This window comes from Corvus cornix, chromosome 5 (assembly GCF_000738735.6).
Source record: "Corvus cornix cornix isolate S_Up_H32 chromosome 5, ASM73873v5, whole genome shotgun sequence".
Taxonomy (NCBI): domain Eukaryota; kingdom Metazoa; phylum Chordata; class Aves; order Passeriformes; family Corvidae; genus Corvus; species Corvus cornix.
The window spans coordinates 27,076,436-27,094,114 of record NC_046335.1 but is presented as its reverse complement, the minus strand read 5'-3'; the positions used below and the strand labels follow the sequence as shown (position 1 = coordinate 27,094,114).

General features: G+C 36.6%; 1 protein-coding gene across 1 annotated transcript in view; it reads left to right on the top strand.

Annotated features, from left to right (window-relative positions):
* Positions 1–17,679, top strand: part of NUBPL (nucleotide binding protein like) — an 83,998-nt gene that overhangs the window by 30,809 nt on the left and 35,510 nt on the right. Inside the window, exons 5-6 of the mRNA XM_039552618.1 lie at positions 9–48; positions 138–228. Of these exons, the coding sequence (XP_039408552.1) occupies positions 9–48; positions 138–228 (131 nt within the window). The remainder of the gene's footprint in view (positions 1–8; positions 49–137; positions 229–17,679) is intronic.

Sequence of the window (17,679 nt, the reverse complement as noted above, 5' to 3'; positions counted from 1 at the left end):
GTTTTTAGAAAAACTAATGAGGCCCCTTAAGAACTATGGAATCGCATGGTGAGCATGTGTTTTAATTTAAATCAAGCTTCTTTTCAGATGTACTTGGATTGTGCTGTAAAGCTCAAGTTTTTGCTTTGTTGTTTCAGCATGTCTATGGGTTTCTTGATAGAAGAGACTGCCCCGGTTGTGTGGAGAGGGCTCATGGTAATGTCAGCTGTTGAAAAATTGTTGAGACAGGTAAGGCTTAGTTATGTATTTCTGCTTCAAAGTAATCAGTTATTTTAAAATGCATTTAAGTGATACATGAGTGTCCGTGACATTATTTCCTATGTTAGTGCTGACAATTTTTGTGTCTTGGTCTTCTTAAATTCGGGTAAGGGGAAACACTGATATTTTTGTGTTTACCTAAACCCCTCAAACAGTGCTGTTGTTCCACGCCTTTGACAAGTGAATTACCCCAGTTTGCCTTCCTTCTCATTCCTTTTCAGGTTTCTTTATGCAGTTGTTTAAAAAAAAAGGCATTTTGAAGTTGCCTAAGGTTTTGAATGTATAGGTATCTATGCATATCTACAGCTGTATTCTCTTATGTGCTTGTTAATTCACCAGCACTAAGAATTCTTGAATGGCATTTGACGTGTGACAGGTACAGGAAAATCATTAGCTACAATCTCTGTGTCATGCAGATAGATTGTTAGTTAATAAGTTTTTTGGTATGTAGAAGCAGGGTGACTTCTTTATTCTCTGACAGATTTTTTGTTTCTTTTATTGTGAAGTGCTAATGAGACAAACTGCTGAAAAAAAGCATTAAGGTTGCATGTTTAGACTTTGAAGTGACCCAGATTGTTCACAGCTGACATCCACTCTTGGGATCTACTGCATACAGCCTGGAGATCACAAGGTTTCTGTGTGTCTTCTTTAAATGCCTCCAAATACTGTGCTCCTTTAATGACTGAAAAGAATAATTTTTTCCAGCCTTTTCAGCCTCTTTCCATTTTTACTGAGTTCTCCTCTAACATGGATTTTAGAATAGTGGCACTTACTGCTCTGGTCACAAAAGCCATGTGTCTGCCAAAGTTTTAGGAAGAACATCTTTGTCTAGAATTGACCTTTAAAAGTAAGGGGTATCCATGCCAGTAGCTGTAGAGACTGTTCTGACCTCTTTGTGTGCTGTGTCGCGCTTCCCTGGCTCACAAAACTAGAATGTAAAACCTTGAAGGTAGAACTAAAGTTAGCACCTGCTGTATTGACATACTCTTCCCTGGGAGCCTGAAAGCTGGCAGGCACTGCAGTGCTGTTCCTCAGTCAGTAGTATCCCCAGATGGGAAGCATGTGCCAGCATCCTTGTGGAGGGTGTGGGTGATGCTGTGTAATGAGCTCGTTGCTCCCTAGCAACCACTGCAGTTACATGCTGGCCAGCTGTGATGTGGGAATGAGACAAGTCCATTAATGCTCAGGGCATCACTGATTTCCCTGGCAGTGAAACCTAAGTTGTGAAAGAGGAAGGCCTTATGGCTAAATTTCTTCTGCCCAATGCATTTAGCTTCTGCATGATAACCAGGATAGACTTAAATCTGAGCTGGAAAAAGTTCTTTCTTTGAAGAGAAGCTCACAGATCACAGGGAAAACCAGCGGGTCTATCTGATGTACAGGTGGCTTTAAGAAAGGGAAGAATGCGTTTTCCAGACTGAGTCATGCTATTTTGTTTTTAAAAGCTGTAATCTCACTTCTGCAGTTACCAGCCAGTCAAGAACGGGTAGGACCAGTAGTTTAATGACCTTGGACACCTAAACAAGAGAGAACTGCAGCCTGTGATGATGCTTTTAAAGATACTATCATTCTATTTTATATTAGAAATAGTTGTGTGATCTCTTGGGGACTTGAAAAATTTTTCTTGTTTTCTCTTTATCAGCATGTTCTGGTTGGTCTTAGCTATTACCTTTTGTTTAACAGGATAAAGTTGCTTCCAAGAGTAAAATACTTCTGCTTGTATTTAACTTTTTAAAACCATATTGTTAAGAAATAGCTTATCTCATTAGCTGCATAGAAACCATTTAAATTAGCTCTCTAATCTAGATTTGTAGTATAATATAAGTGTAAGGAGTCCCTGTGCATTCAGATGAGCTGATAAAATACTGAGTTCTTAAAATAATTAACTCAGCCTGATAGAAAACATAGATGTTCCCAGAATTTTGCATTAAAAACACTGGTGGTATTTCAGATTTGTGTTTACTGTTAGATGGTGGACAGGTTTTTTATTTGTTTAATAGCATCAAGACTATGCAATTACTCTGTGAATAATTTTGGATGTCTGTTTCTTTTTTCTGTATGAACAAATCTGTTTGCCAGATTCCATCATGCTTCAGATACTGCAGTAAAGCATTTGAAGTGCTTAGTTTCCAAATTCTGTAATGGGAACTTGTTGACTCATAAATGTCTGTGACTGTAATGAGTGTTTAAATGCTTCTCTTACCCTTGGAACTTTTTAAAATTTATGAAATTCTTAATTTGGAAAATATATTTGTTAAATATATACATAATGCTTTTTGTATATACTTACTGCGTGTGATCTCACAATACAGGTTTCTTGAATAGTGTCAGACTGGTAGATAACAGGGAATAATAGTGAAGCCCAAAGTAGTGCTTGGTGTTTTTCTGGGAATGCATTATCTCATGAGCAAGCATGGTTTTCTGCAACACATCATATTATTCTCCTTTAGCAGATTTGGAAGGAAATGTGCCTTATAATACAAAACAGAGTAAACAGTTTAGTATACTATATTACTTACATTACCTGTATATTGATGTATGTGTATCAAATTAGTATATAAATGAAAATATATAGCATATTGATTCTATAACAAAAGAATTGTTCAATAGAAAAGAAGGAAAGCGATGATTTTAAGCTATTGAAAGAACAAGTAATATGGAAGGAAATTATTTTTCACCTGTAGTTAAAGTGAATTGCAAACAGTAATGGAACATTTGATCTTTATAAACATATTCATAACTCTTTCAGTTAAATATATCTCTAGTTTATATGTCTTGAAATTGCCCAACATTTTGTTGTGGCTGAGAAGTAACTTCTTTGTTAACATAATTAGATGTACTGTAGGCCCATTTATACTTCAGGGTGGTCTGTCACTTGTCTGGGTTTTAATTTTTATTTCCCTGTCACAGTTATCTTCATATAAAAAGTCTTTCACATCTGTTAACACTTCTTTTGAATCTTGCTTGCCTGTAGGTAAGATAGAAGAGATTTTTTTTTTTTTTAATTTAAGCTTTAAAAGATAGTTCTTTTCTCTAAAGGTATAATTAAAGTCCAGGTAAGGAAGCTTTAATAGCTCTCCAGTGTCATCCATAGCACTGGGCTTTTTCTATGCAGTTTTCACTTCACATACACTTCAGAAGCTGCCTACTTTTTTGCCTGGTCCCATTTACTTTGTTCCTTTACTCTGCGGATCTTGACTCAGTGTGGTGGTATTTGGTTTAGATTAAACAAGCTACCTCAAAGTGCATCATCGTGCTGTATTTGTTGTGGGAGTGACTTACATTAACCTTTAGGCTAAGCGCAGTAAAGGTACGATTTTTTTTTTGAGAGTCACCTAAAGCCTGTGCTTGAACAGTAATGTGTCTGAAAAGCTGTTGAAATAAGTGTCAAGTAAGCAGCTAAGAACCTTAGACATACAAAGATTATGAAAAAAAAAGACAAGGCAAGCAAAATTTGCTCTCTGATTTAAACTGCTTTTTGAACAGGGATTTCAAATAGTCATTACCACTGTCCTGTACAGTCTTTATGGTAAGTTTTCTAGCACTATTCTCTTTTCTGTCTTAGGACACCTTGACAGTTGAGTGGCAAAGGAACAATTAGAAGGGTGCAGATACAAACCTGCTGTATGTCTTGGAATATGTTGTGGCAATTATTCTGCCAAAAGGCTCTGAGAAAGGAAGTGGCACTGTACTGACTGCCAGTTTAGTATCTGCTATAGTCATAGAAGCAATACAAATGGAGGGGATTTCCTGTTTAGGGAATAATCAATAAAGCTTTTAGTATTAAAGATAGCAACTGTTTGTTGTACTGATCTTGAGCTCTGTCTTATTCTATGTGTGTTACCTAGTTGAACTATCAGCAGAGAAGGAAAAAATTCAATATTCTGCACACAAGTCTGCTTCTCTTTTAAAAAAATCAAATCAAAATGAGACTACAGATAAAATGCAAGTGCGTATTTTAGTATGTAATATTCTTGTATCTTTGTCATCTCAATAGATGAAGTTATATCACTACTGGAAGGAAGCAAGCGTTGCCTACACAACATGGGTTATAGATACCAGCAATTCTGTTTTGTGTGAACAGTCCCATTGAAACTAGCCCAGAAATCTGCTCTTTTTTCAAGGCATAAATTTCAGGTTGATTAACACCCTTAATAGGATTTCTTACCCTGACATGACATTTTAACCTATGTTTCTGCAGGCTAGTCTGGTCTTAAGAGGCAGGACTTCTGTATTTCGTCCTTATCATAGTTTTCAAGAGTATCCAGAATATTTTGTGCATTGACAGCGTCTTTGGTATATTATGGCTATAATGTAGAGCCTCAGTGCTGCTAAGTATTTGTGAATCCAAAAGGTTCCTTTAATGTACTTGATAAGGATGAGCCCATTTTCCCAGAATGGTGATGAAGTTTTTCCTGGAATGGCTTAATTCTAATGAGTCCCTAAAATGCTCTTATTATCATCGAATTGTAATTCCTCTATCTCTTTCTTCCTGCTTATTTTAGTACCACTTTAGCCTCTGTTTTAGTCAAGGTATGTATTGAAAGAAAATTAAAATAAAACAAAGTTTTACTGGGAAGGATATAATTAGAAAGGAAGAATACAGGAAGAATGCAGGCAAATTAGCAGAAAGCAAATTAAATAAAACTTCCAGTGCAGAGCCACTGCACATCAGCAAAAGGAAATGGAGCCTTGCACTTTGATACTTGGACAGGCTTTATCCCCTGTAAATTCATGTTGTAAACCATAAATTAAGGAGAAGACGGATCAAAGTTACTTATTAGCTAACCCGGAGTTGAATCGGGCTGTAGTCTAAAAATTCAGCTTTATCCTTTAAAAAATTTGAACTCAGTTTGTGATTACTTAATCAGTACATAATTTCGAAAATTTGGCTAGCAATGAGGACTGTGTGTGCTACTTTCTTTCAAAACCAGCACCTGCCAGAGGTAGTGATGGTAGTAATTCTATGGTGGAGTGTGTGAATGTATGTATATGTACTTTGACCTTTTTTGTAGCATAATTCTCTGATGCTCAGTTGTCATACATAGGTAGTTGTAGCGTATGTATTGTTGTCACTGTGAAGAAAATTAACTCTGCTGCAGCCAGAACCAGCACACATATGTTATAGGGAATAGGGAAGATATAGACAGATGGATAAATAGTCTTTAAAATATTGAGCAGACTATGGGTTGTGAGATCTGGATTATTTCAAGAGCCTATATGAGACAGCTGCCATAAAAGCAACAGTTGTGTGAATAGAACAGTAAAAATTCATGCTTAAAGATTTGGGATTAAGGTAACTTGGAAACAGAAGTAGTATTTAATTTTTGGAAAGCAAATATTATGGAGGCTATATTGTTTTGGGTTTCTGATCAGTCTGAAGTGACTTATCTCTATAGAAATTATAGATAGTACTATTTGTGTTTGAGTGACATTACTTAATAAATTGCTTGATGCAGTTGCTACTGTTTGAGAAGTGTGTATGTAGTTACTGCTATCCTTTCTACCATTTTCGTTGGAGAGGTTGCAGGTATAGATTGGGGCCAACATTTCTTTAAATGTGGTTTATTTAGCTATATGTTAATGCTGCACTTGAGAAGGCAAAAATGGATAAGGTATTGAGAGCAAATATATTTATACCTGGTAAAATAGCTACCATGCTGCCATTGGCTGTTTTACTGTGCACATTCTAGACAGAAGAATGTTCTCTATATGGTGTCCGTAGACAGCAGTCCAATCTTGTTTGGCATGTGTGTTCGTAACACTCTTGTGTTATATCTCATAAATTCTTCAGCCTGTAAATTTTCAGCTTTGCACTGCCTTATGTGTTTGTGTGTATAAATGCATTTCTTACAAACAGAACAATGGAAGAACTGGGGGAAAACTTTCCACATTAGGAGGAGCAATGTGTATTTGATTTGAAGCAATAAACAACAAAAACATTGTCACTGAAGTAGTTAAGTACTACATGCCGAGCCATGTACCTGATTCATTAGTATTGTTCACTAAGAGTTGTCCTTTGGCTTCTGTTTGTGTCCATGTATTGTCTTTTGCCTTATATTCTTGGGACCATGGGAATTTCGTTCTGTGTTTATGCAGTATTCAGCACTGTAGTGAATTATCACTTTTTGTGAGAGATGCACAGACATACAAAGACTAGTATTTACAGCTTCCAAATAAATATAAATATTTTTATTTGATACTTTTTTATATTTATAAAACAAATTTATAAAACCTTTTCTCTTTTGACCACAATACATTCTGTGTTTCTGCTTCTCAGTGTCTGTGCATATGAGTGACATATATCTATTAAGAATGCCTGAGATCATTGTAAATGTATCACAGGCATTCACCATGAGTAGTATTCTTAAGAACCTAAATCTCTTTTGCAGATACATTTGCAATTGCTTAGCTTTTGATGGTACATGCTACTTTGCCTATATGTTCTCCAGCAAAGAGCCATCAAGGTGATACTGGGGGGTGAAGCATGTAATACGCAAAGACACTGAGGAACTGGGTTTGTTTTGAGACAGTTAAAGGGAGATACGAACTGCTGTCTTGAACTACCTAATGGATACATACAGAGAAGATGAAAGTAGATTATTTGTGGACATGCACATTAATAGCACAAGAGGTAATGAGTGTACATTGCAATATATAGTAAGAAATGTGAGGGGGTGTTGGTGTTTTTTTTTTTATAGTTGAAACAATTGCATGTCAGAACAGGTTGCCAGGAGAGATTCTCAAAATTCTTTTTTGAAAGATATTAAGGACTCAGCTCGGCAGGAATCTGAGTAACCTGCTCTAAGTTGTTCCTGCATTGTGCAGACAGAGGTCCCCGAGGTCCTTCAAACCTAAGTTGTTCTGTGAATCTGGGATTAGTTCTAAAATTGGCATTCCACTGCCTATTTGACTATCGGTCTGTAACTCCATTAAAGGTCAGAGCAAAGAAAATGGTTCTGCCTATCACAGAAATCATTGGTTAGAGCATTCAGTCAAAACCTAAACTGAGTGTAGGTGTCTCTCTAATGTGACTGCCTTAATCACTAAGTGAGGGAGTCATACAATTAAGTGTTGCAGTCAAATGAGCAAGTTTCAACATAATGACTGAGACCACCCTTTCCTCAGTAGCATTTCTGGTCTCTTTAGACTGTAAAGGTACTGAGGTGGTGACATAAAAGTCAAACCCAAATAAGCCTTATCTCTTGAATGAGCATCCTTAATATGAACCATGAAAAAAATAGAAGAAATAAATTTTTTGTTTCCCTATCATACCTCTTGTTTTTATAGAAGTACCTTGATCTAGGAGAGGTTTGAAGCATGCATTGATGTGCTCTCAGGCACCTAAGAATTGCGTAGGGATGGCATAAAGAAGTTTTGCTGGAAACTTCTGGCAATTTTTTTGCATTAACTTTTTTTGCATAAACTTTAGTAGTTTACTGTCTAGGAGGCAAGCCTCTATGAAATTCAGACTAAGAGATCTGGCCATCTGGTCATTCTCTGTAGTGCATGGAGAAGCATACGTTGACTTTGATTGTTTGCTTGTTTAATCTTGCCATCAGGGTCAGCCCTGTGTAATTTAAAGTCTAATTGGACAAAGAAAAATTCAAAGATAGTAACAAAATTAATCTTAAAAAAACAAGTAGACTAAATCTTCTATGTCAAATTTTTTTAGATGAAAGGCAAGCAGGAATGAGTGCAGGAGTGGACCCTGGAGACGTGAATTGAAGGCTACCATGTTTTTAAGTGTTTTCTAAACAGGAATACTGGTGGTATTCATTTATAAGGAAAATTTCAAAATGTGGACTACAGAGAAACCTAATGCCACTCTTCTATTTTTTTTTCCACTAGTAAAGGGGTCTGTTCTTTCTTTCTGGTTGCTGCAGGTTAGGTGCAAAAAGGGATGTTGGTATTCCTGCTCAGAATATTGCAGTGCCTCAGCGGTTGGTGCCCTGCCTGCAGGAATGGAAATTTAAACCAAAGCTTAGCTTGGAGCTACTGCATACCTGGGGTGGTGGGAATACATAACTTGTCATTCCCAGTGGTACTATTTGAGGCATTATTTTCCCCTCCTGGATTTATCTCCATACTCTTTGGCAGTGTCTGAAGATAATAGGTACAAACCTTGGATTTTAAGGATAGCAAAAACTTGTCATCCTTTAGATCCATTTCTTAAACAAATTGGCAGAAAGTACCTCTTTTGCTGTGTTTTGTCACTTACATGGTAAATGTCGAAAATGAAATTATTATTAGGGTGGGCAAAAAAGTGTCTTACTACTACAAAATTAGTGAGACAGTATTGGTGGATGAGAGGGAGTAGTGAAATGGGATTTAGCTGAGAATGGCACATATTGGGTCAGGAGGAAGACAATAACAATTTGATGGCTCTGATTTTTTTTGTAGCTATGTTTTAAGAGAATTCAAAGGATGCCCAGAATAGTAGTAGTGAATCAATGCTGAAAATTATTCTTATTGTAAATGTAAAGAGCAAGTGAAGAAGGAGCACTGCTGTGAAGCCAGATGATTTTTTTTTGGGTGGATTTTATTTTTAACACTGTTTGGTTTAGGAAGGGGACTCTGTCAAGAAATGAAGGCATTTAACTTGCATTATGGCACTAAATTTTCAAGACAGGAAAAGAGTGAGATGGTGCAATGGGAAATTTTAGCAAAAGGGGTAAGAAACATAAATAGCTCTTTGTTTCTCAAACTTTTGTAATCTTTTCATGTTCTAGTACAAATGTAAGAGTCTATGCACACTTGTTTATGTATCAACAGAAGATATGTACCAGAAATGTATATGCTTAGTGCAGATTAATACTGTTTTCCTCTATGTTCTGTGTTTTGGCAAATATCCATCCGTTTTAGGATATTTGCTAATTTCAAAACTGACATGTGTTTCACAATATTCATGTGTTTATCCAATTTATCTCCAAGTAATTGAGGCAGATAGTCAGTAGCAGATATTTACAGTTTACATTTCATAGAACTAAACAAAGCTGCTCTATGTATATGCTTATATTATAAACTACAAAGACATGTTTATATTTGCAGTGCATAATTCTAAACTACAGTAGTCTTACTTACAGTGTCACTACAGTGAAAAATTTCCCAGCTTTTCCACAATTACAAAAATATTTCTTCTGTTTGTTTCTTCTGTTTTGAGATGCCTCCGCTTGAGGTGGACATAGAGATGGTTAGTTCAGGCTAAAGTCTGCCACCTTATAGTTTTGGAAAAAGAAAAAAACCAGGTGAGGCATCATTGTTAATCAAAGAAATAAGAGCAGTTGCGTCCTTAGGGAGTTGGAAAGCTTTTTTTATTTTAATTTTTTGATCTAGAGTATGAGAATGAAGAGATCCAGACATTTCGTCCCTCAACATAAGATCATTGGTATTATGTATGTGTTCTATTTAGAAATGTCCTCTGCTATTGGAGGTGTTTTGAAAAGAGAAACAACACTCAGTAATACTGACTGAACTGCCAGTGCTAAAACTGCAGTAGGATATGCCACTAAGACTGCATCTACAGCTGGCAGATGGTAAACTATAACTGAATGCTTGTGAGATTTTTCTTAAGTCTTTAATAAGCTTTCTTTTAAATCAAGGAAGGTCAAGTTTCATTCCCTTGTTTTGTCACTGAAACTAAGAAACCTGTTTCAAGGGCGAGATAAGATGACCCATTCATACCTTACAAAAGAATTAATAAAAATTCTTATACTCATTTTTTATTAAATGTATTTTGCAAAAACTAAAGGATAAATAAACTAGTTTCTTCTCCTTCAGAACTGACTTAAATCAATGGAAATCTCTACACTAATTTCTACACCATGCTTCAGCTGTGATGTTGGTGTTTAGAAAAGCCTGGTACAGGAATTTGTAGAATCATCATTAATTTGCTCATATGTTAATAATCACCTTGAAAGGTCCTGTCTGTCCTGAGAGAACTGCCTTAACCAGTCCCAATCAGTATGTACATATTTAAAGGAAATGATTGTACTTCCTGGAGATCAGAAGCTGAACGTTGATACAGAGATGTACTGTAGCCAGAAGTGTGGGAGATGGCAGAAAGCTTTCTTTCCACTCCTCTGTCCCCCAGTTAGAGTACTTCTATTGTCACCCTTTGTCTTGAGTGTTCCTGTATGTTTTGGGGTGGGTGTGACTGAACGAATATGGGCTTGATTCTTTTTGTTTCTAGCTGAAGCTACAGAACCTGTTCTCTGGACTTTCTTCCCTTAATTAAGCAGGATCCATACAGCTCCCTGTTGCTTTATTGGCTCACATTAGCAGCTGATTTGAAAAGGGATTATAGTTGCTGAAAGCAATTGACAATCATAGAAAGAAGTGTTAAGAAAACCAGAAAAACCCAAAAACATTAGCCAACACTTACGGCTGAACTGGAAGTATTTGTAGTAAATGTATTTTAAATGTCTTTAAGGATTAAAAAAAAAGCCTAACAGCGTAGTGAGAATGTATTTACAGCAAACATTTCTTGGCCTGGTTCCTCAGCTGTCATAGTTATGACTGTGCAGTTATTGCTGCTGTGGGAACAGGCTGTGAGAGTGTTTTCTTTGCTCTGCTTCCAGTAGTCTCATCTCTTGTGCACATTACACACGTATGCAAATGTCTCCTCTCCTTTGCATAAAACAAATGCAGAACATGCAACTGTTTTGCTGGATTTGTTGACTAGACAGGAAGAAATGGCAGAGAGTTCATGGTGTCTCAAAATGGCTGTGCTGGGGTTAGATTTTTTTTTTACTCAAGGTTTTAAAGGAAAGTGTTCTGAGGTTTAAGATTTCTCTGCAGCAAAGTTCAGAACTTTGTGCCTAAATGGCATCCAGCATCATTCTTGGAAAGAGGTAGTGATTTAAGCATGATTTGAAGTGTTTGCTAAACAGGAATACTGGTGGTAAAGGAGCGAGGGAAAGAAGGCACTGCTTGTTTTCTTTCCTAAATGAAACTTCCATTATTTACGTAAACTTTTTCAAAAAAATAGGAGACACCTAATGCTACTCTTCTACTTTCTTTGTTCTCCTCCGCTAGTAAGAGGGTTTGTTCTTTGTTTCTAGCTGTTGTAGGTTAGATGCAGAAAGGGACATGGGCTGTGCTGTGCTGTGCCGAAGAGGCTGGTGTCCAGCCTGCAGGAATGGAGAGTTAAACCAAAGCTTCGCCTGGAGCCACTGCATACCTGGAGAATACATCACTTGTCATTCTGTGTGGTAGTGAGGGGTTACTTTGCCCTCCTGAAGGTACCTTCAGACTCTTTGGCAGTGCCTTAGAAGAATAGGTGATGTATCTTGGAGTGCTGAAGTTTAGAGCTTGGTGTGGAATAAGTGGAAATTAATGGTGTAAGTCAGTGGGAGTAGGTTTGCCAAGTGGAATTAAGTGGTACTGAAGATGTTGAACGAGAGGGCCATAAGGAAAAGCCTGTGGGCTGTCTCACTTTCTGTATCTGTCCTGGATTTCAGCACCTAAATGTAACCTTATTGGACAGCTGTGTAGAGTGAAAATTTAAAGCCAAAACTGAGCATCTTCTGTTAAGCGCCAAGATCCTTCTTTCAGTTGAACTCCACAGGCTTATCCTCTGTTCATAATAAGAGCCTTGGAAGCCTGAACATGAGAGATGCAAGTTTGGTTACGTTACCAGTTTAGCATTTAGGGCTGTATTACCTGCTCACTCATCCAAGAGAGTGCCCTGCAATCACATACAGCAGTCATAACCCTCTGCTCTACAGCTAGAGATGCAAGATTCCTGAGGGCAGGACTAGACGCATGAAGGGGGAGCATGACCAGATCTGTGCAGGAAATTCAGTTAACCTGAAGCTTTAGCTTTCCAGGTGAATACCTCAGCTGGCCTTGTATAGGGTCATGGTAGTTTCTGTGGCCTTCGCATTCTTGCTTACATAGTTTTATCCAGGTAAATGCCACCTGCCTGGGAAATTAAAACTGACATCTTCCCATTCATAGATATGTTCTCTCATGTGTCTAACTGTGATATTAAGCAGTTGCTATTACAAGAGCAGAACCACAGGCTTTGAGATTTTGGTTTTGGTTTGATTCTTTTCTTTTTTAATGGTCACGTGTGCTCAGCTTTGTGTTGAGTTCAGTGTTTCCAGTGGCAGGTGCATTTAGAGAGTGCCTGCTAGATTGGGCTTGTAAGACTTGCTTTTTTTCCGCAAATGTGTGTGTAATTAATGGATCCCAAATGGGCTTCAGGTTGAAATTTTATGCTCAATGGAGATTTTTTATTTCCTTTCCTAAACAGTCGAGATCTTTGGTGGAATGTGTAGGTGGAGCTCAACAGAGCTGCTTTTTGAGCATGGTTTTTTTCCCCCATTTTTCAGCCTTTCTTTTTCATCTTTTTGATCGAAACAAAAGTGGAACCTTGCTACCTCTGAATATTGATTCTACTTTGACACACTGTTTAGCATTACACATTAATTTTACTTACTAAACAACTTTGAATGTAACTGTATAAACAGCTGTTAAAAATTAATATTGAATTAATATATGTTAAACTGATTGCACAGAGTTGTTTCTTTTCTTTTTAATAATCCAGCTTGCATTCTGTCTGTTGGAAGCTGACAGATTGATCCTTCACTCAAACCATCTTCCCATATCTCTTTTGCTCCCAGAAAATAACTGCAGGTATCCAAGAATAGCAGCAGGTTTTGTACTAGTATTCTTTGTAGAAAGTGATTATTTCTCACATCCCAAGTGATTGACACAAACATAAAGTAATTGTGCTTAAGGTACCAGAGATTAGTGTCATGTGGCTTTTTTTTCCCCTCCCCCTCCCTAACAATGAAGAAGCTGCTTTTTTGTACTGTTTATGAAGCTGTAGAAGATGTTTCACTTCTTAGCGTGTTTAGCTCTTTCAGTAGTATCTTTTAAAAGAAAAATTATGTTCTCCTAGAAGAATGCTGCCTTTGGAATACAGTTCCTACTATGCAACTAAAGTGGACATTTAAAATTCTTTTTCTGCTAGATTTTTTATTCTGTATAAAAACCATTAAATAAGAACTGAAGCTAAAGAAAAAGCTAGGAAGTGAATAAAAATATGAAGATTCTCCATTGCTTGATGGTAATCACTGGATGTCCCTGAAACTCACAGTATCAGCACCTTCAGCAAATTATTTTAATTAGGTTTAGAATACAAGGAACACTTTTATTGTTGTAGATTCCTAACTGAGGACACTGGTGAATGCAGAAGCATGGTTCTGTGGGCACAGCAATTATTTTGGCAATCTATAATTGGTTCTTTCACAGATTATCTGTTGTCTGATTGATAGTAAATGCTCTTAGTACTCTAGGGATATGACATTCAGCACATCTTTAAATTGTGGCTGTGGTATGTGTGTGACTGCAAAATGTGTATTGTTTTAAAATTTGCTTTCATTTTTACATCTCGTCTGTGTCTTTAATGTCCTTTCTGTGTTCTATTATTTGTAAGGACAATGTATATGCAATTTTTCTTGCTCCTTTCTGATGTAAAGGCAGTTTTTTTGACAGAGAACATATACCAACTTGCAATCGCAGTCCCATGGTCATGAATCTGCTCTGTTCACTCTCACATGTACCCTTCCTTACATTCTTTTCTCACACTCTCTCATATTCTTCAGTCTTCCTGAAGAGTTGAAAGGTTCTATATTTTGTGCAGCCTTATTGTAACTCTTGTTGGAAGTATTGATTGTTTTGCTTTGAGATAATTAAAGCAGACTCTCCAACACTGGTTTTATTTGCAAGGGCTGAATTTTTTGAATTCTGTGACTGAGGAAGATATATTTGTGAATTTAAGTACAGAAATTTTGGAGGACAAATTTTAATCCATATTTGTGAAAAACAGGTTGTTTAAAAAAAACAAAACCAGCATTTTATTATTTAAAATTCATGTTTCAACTCAAGGCTAGTTACTTTAAACTCTCACCAGACAGAAAATTATGTTCTTTATTGAGATTTACTGTCTTTTGGCCTCTGTTCAGCTGTCTACATCTAACTGATTCTATTTGAGTTTTTATGTTGCACTGTTTATGGTGATATTGGAGGGTTTTCTTCAGCAGAGTTTTAAGTGACTTGAATAACACCTATGATGTTACTTTCTTCTGTAATCCTTTTTTAGGTGGCTTTAGACTGGCTTCTGCAGAAGTTCCCTTTTCTGTACAAAAAAGCATTATACATTGTAGTTGAGAAAGAATTTTCTGACATTTTTAATCTAATGATTTTTAGTTTAAGTGCTGATTTAAGATCATTGTTTCAGAGGTGGTCATGAAGTGGTACCTATAATAGTCTGTCGGTACCTCAGTAAGGAATTTATAAATTTTTTTTCTTGTACCAGAAAATGAACTGAACATTAAGGAAGTTCAATAACTTACAAAGCAGTTTAGAAACATTCATTTCCATTGCACAACTTAAACATTCAGTCTTAAATTATATATCAGCTTTCAACATAATTACAGAATTGTAGGCTGAAATACATATGGGCAGTGGTCTTATTAAGCTTCTCCCTTTTGGTATTTGTTGCCAACACTTGTAATATTTCCTTCTATTGTTATTGTAGGGGAAATCTGGTTCAGACAGCTTATATAAATTTTATGAGCTTAAGTTGACTCCTGATAATACTGCCTTAAAAATGTGGTGTTGGCTTTGGATTTGATAGCTAGACAATGATTTTACCTTTGTGTATGAGTAAGGAGAACTCAGAATTTGTAGTTTAGGTGATGTGTTTAACGTAGCTGTATCAACGTGGTGATTAGTTTAATTAGAAGATGTGACACTAGCCCAGTTTCTTCTGATTTGTTTACCTTTATGTTACCTAACTTTTGTGCTTAGTTTTATTGCAGAAAGACATAGGAATAGACACTTGCTTATTCCATATTTATTTTCCTGATGTCATGATTCAGAAGCTGAACTACAGGCAGTTCTGTATTGTAGAACCTGGAAAAAAAAAAGATGGTGTATTTCTGAAGAAAAGTTTCTGCAAATTTTGTATTGCATAATTTGTGGTTCAAGGGTAGAGAGAGCAGCAGACCAATGATCAGTTTCAAGACTGCATAATAGAAGTTTGCTTTCCAGACTGTCATCCTTTAGGGAAAAAATCCCTGGGAAATGGGAATCCCAGCTCACAAAAGCTCTTTGTAGTAACAGCTTGAACCTGGAGGAAGAGCCTTTTATACATGGTAGTGCTGATAGTCTTCATCAGAATTACTCCTTTTCAGTCATCCGCAGAGATCATCTCCAGGCTCTTATGGACATTCCAGACTGCCCCACAGCTGGGTTCCATCTGCCATTCAAGCTGACACGATGTTGACTGGGCTTCCTGAAGAAGCTTGGTGTTGAGTGCCTTCCCTCCATCTCCTGGAACACCCCACAGAGAATAACCTCTTTATTGCTGCCTTCTGGAAAGTGTTTAGTTTTGTTGGTTGTACAAATGAAGGTCACAGAAACTTCAGGTTACTGTATTTGCCTTCAATTCTTAACATTATTAAAAGCCGTCAGGGAGGAAGAGGAGGAGGCCAGTTTCTGTTTTGGTTGTTGAATTGAACAGGACTCTGGCATTCTTCCTAGGCACTTATTTCTAAAAGTTACTCTTAACCTATATTGAGAAAGACTAGGAGAATTTCCTTTTCCTTGTGGATGTCTTTGTAGCAAACTGGTTTTATGCTTCACCTCAATTTCTCTCTGAATTTGGCAGAACAGACTGCTCAGAAATACCTTAGAGGGAATTTGAAGTGTTGCAGTGCATCTGTTTTTCATGGTGTTACATTGCAAGGCTTTGAGATTGGTTAAGCATCAGAGGACAAGTTAAAGGGGCAGTTGTGTTTATTCAGAAAGTGTCGAGTTGTGTTAAGCACTGTGGCATATCCTGTTATGATATTAAATAGGAGAAAGTTTCCATAGGGGCTAAAAATCTTTCAGTTTATGTCTGGGGAATGTCTTCTTTCTTTATCAAATACTTCTGAAAATGCATTAAAAATTTTGATTAAAATGCTGTGTTTCATTGTATTATTCCTAAGTTATCTGTTTTCGTACACTGTGAAACTACTTACTGGTTTTTAATGTCTGTGTGTGTCTAAACAGCATCTTGTAAGTAATTTTTCAATGAAGTATTATTTCGGTACATGTTTTATGTTAAAATACATGGTTTTTATTTTAAATACATGTTTTATCTTAACACATAACTACATGTGAACAGGTATATAAATCTTCATTTAAGAACGTAATTTCTCACCTTTACTTTGTTCAGCTGCTTGCCTGGATTAAATCATTAATATACACACAAAGTACTTAGGAGAGGAGGATGAATCTGGCAGGAATAGACTTCTGCCTGCAGTGTAGCTCTTGCTGTTTTTCTGATCCTGGTGTTCAGAGTTTGGCTGGCTGCTGCCAAGTCTGCACCTGCATAATGCTTGATTGTAACTCTGCATGTATTCCTCTTAATAAGAACAAGTAAATAATATCTTCTGTTATTTACCAAACAACCAAACATGAGGATTACTTCAAAGTCATAAGTAGCAATCCCTCATCTGTTCTAATGCTCTATCATTTCTGCCTCATGCACAGAGGATGCTGAGGCTTCATTCCTCAGCAGAAATGTCATCTGTATCTATGTGTTCTACCTTGGGTTTAACTTGCTATTTAGAACCCATACTCAAAATTCGTATCTGGTATTTTGATTATGGATTGTCACATAAGCAGAATGATTGATTAAAGTAATTTACATAGAAGCATTCCTGGTGTTTCTGAGCAAGGGAAAATACACAGAAACACATGGCACTTAATTACATTGCTTAACAATAAATGCCAAGTTAAGCCTTTTTTAAAAAGGATGAATACTGTGCTTAAGGAAAATGCAATTACCTTTCTATGCTTTGAAATGTTTTACACACTGTATACATTAGAGGGGCAAAGACATTAACACCTCTGTACATGCAAAGGTGCTGACAGATTTCAGATGCTACAAGGCAGGCTTTTGTAGCTGCTGTCTGCCTATTGCTTGCAAAGGGAACTCTCTGAGCTCATTTTCTTGTGTGAAACCGCATTTGCATACAGACACACTTCTTGGAACTCATTGAGAACATGAGGACAGTGGTCCTGATTTGGTAAATTGTTGCATATAAACAGGATTTGCATTCAAATTAGTGTGTTACATCACAGCCTGATTATATGTTCAATTTTATTAATGTTGAATGAATGGCAGTAGTAGATTTCAACAAGCCACTCCTGATTTTATGTTCCAGTTCTAAATTTAATTAAAAATGTCTTTCCCCTCTTTCTTTCTGCTGTGTTGAAATTTAGTAACAGACCTGGAATTTCTTCTCCCATTAAATAAAGTGTACACTTCTATAACAAATTATCCAAATTACATTCAATAATGTGTTTAATAAAGGATTTTCATACTGCTGTACTCCTGTGGGATGGTAATGGAGG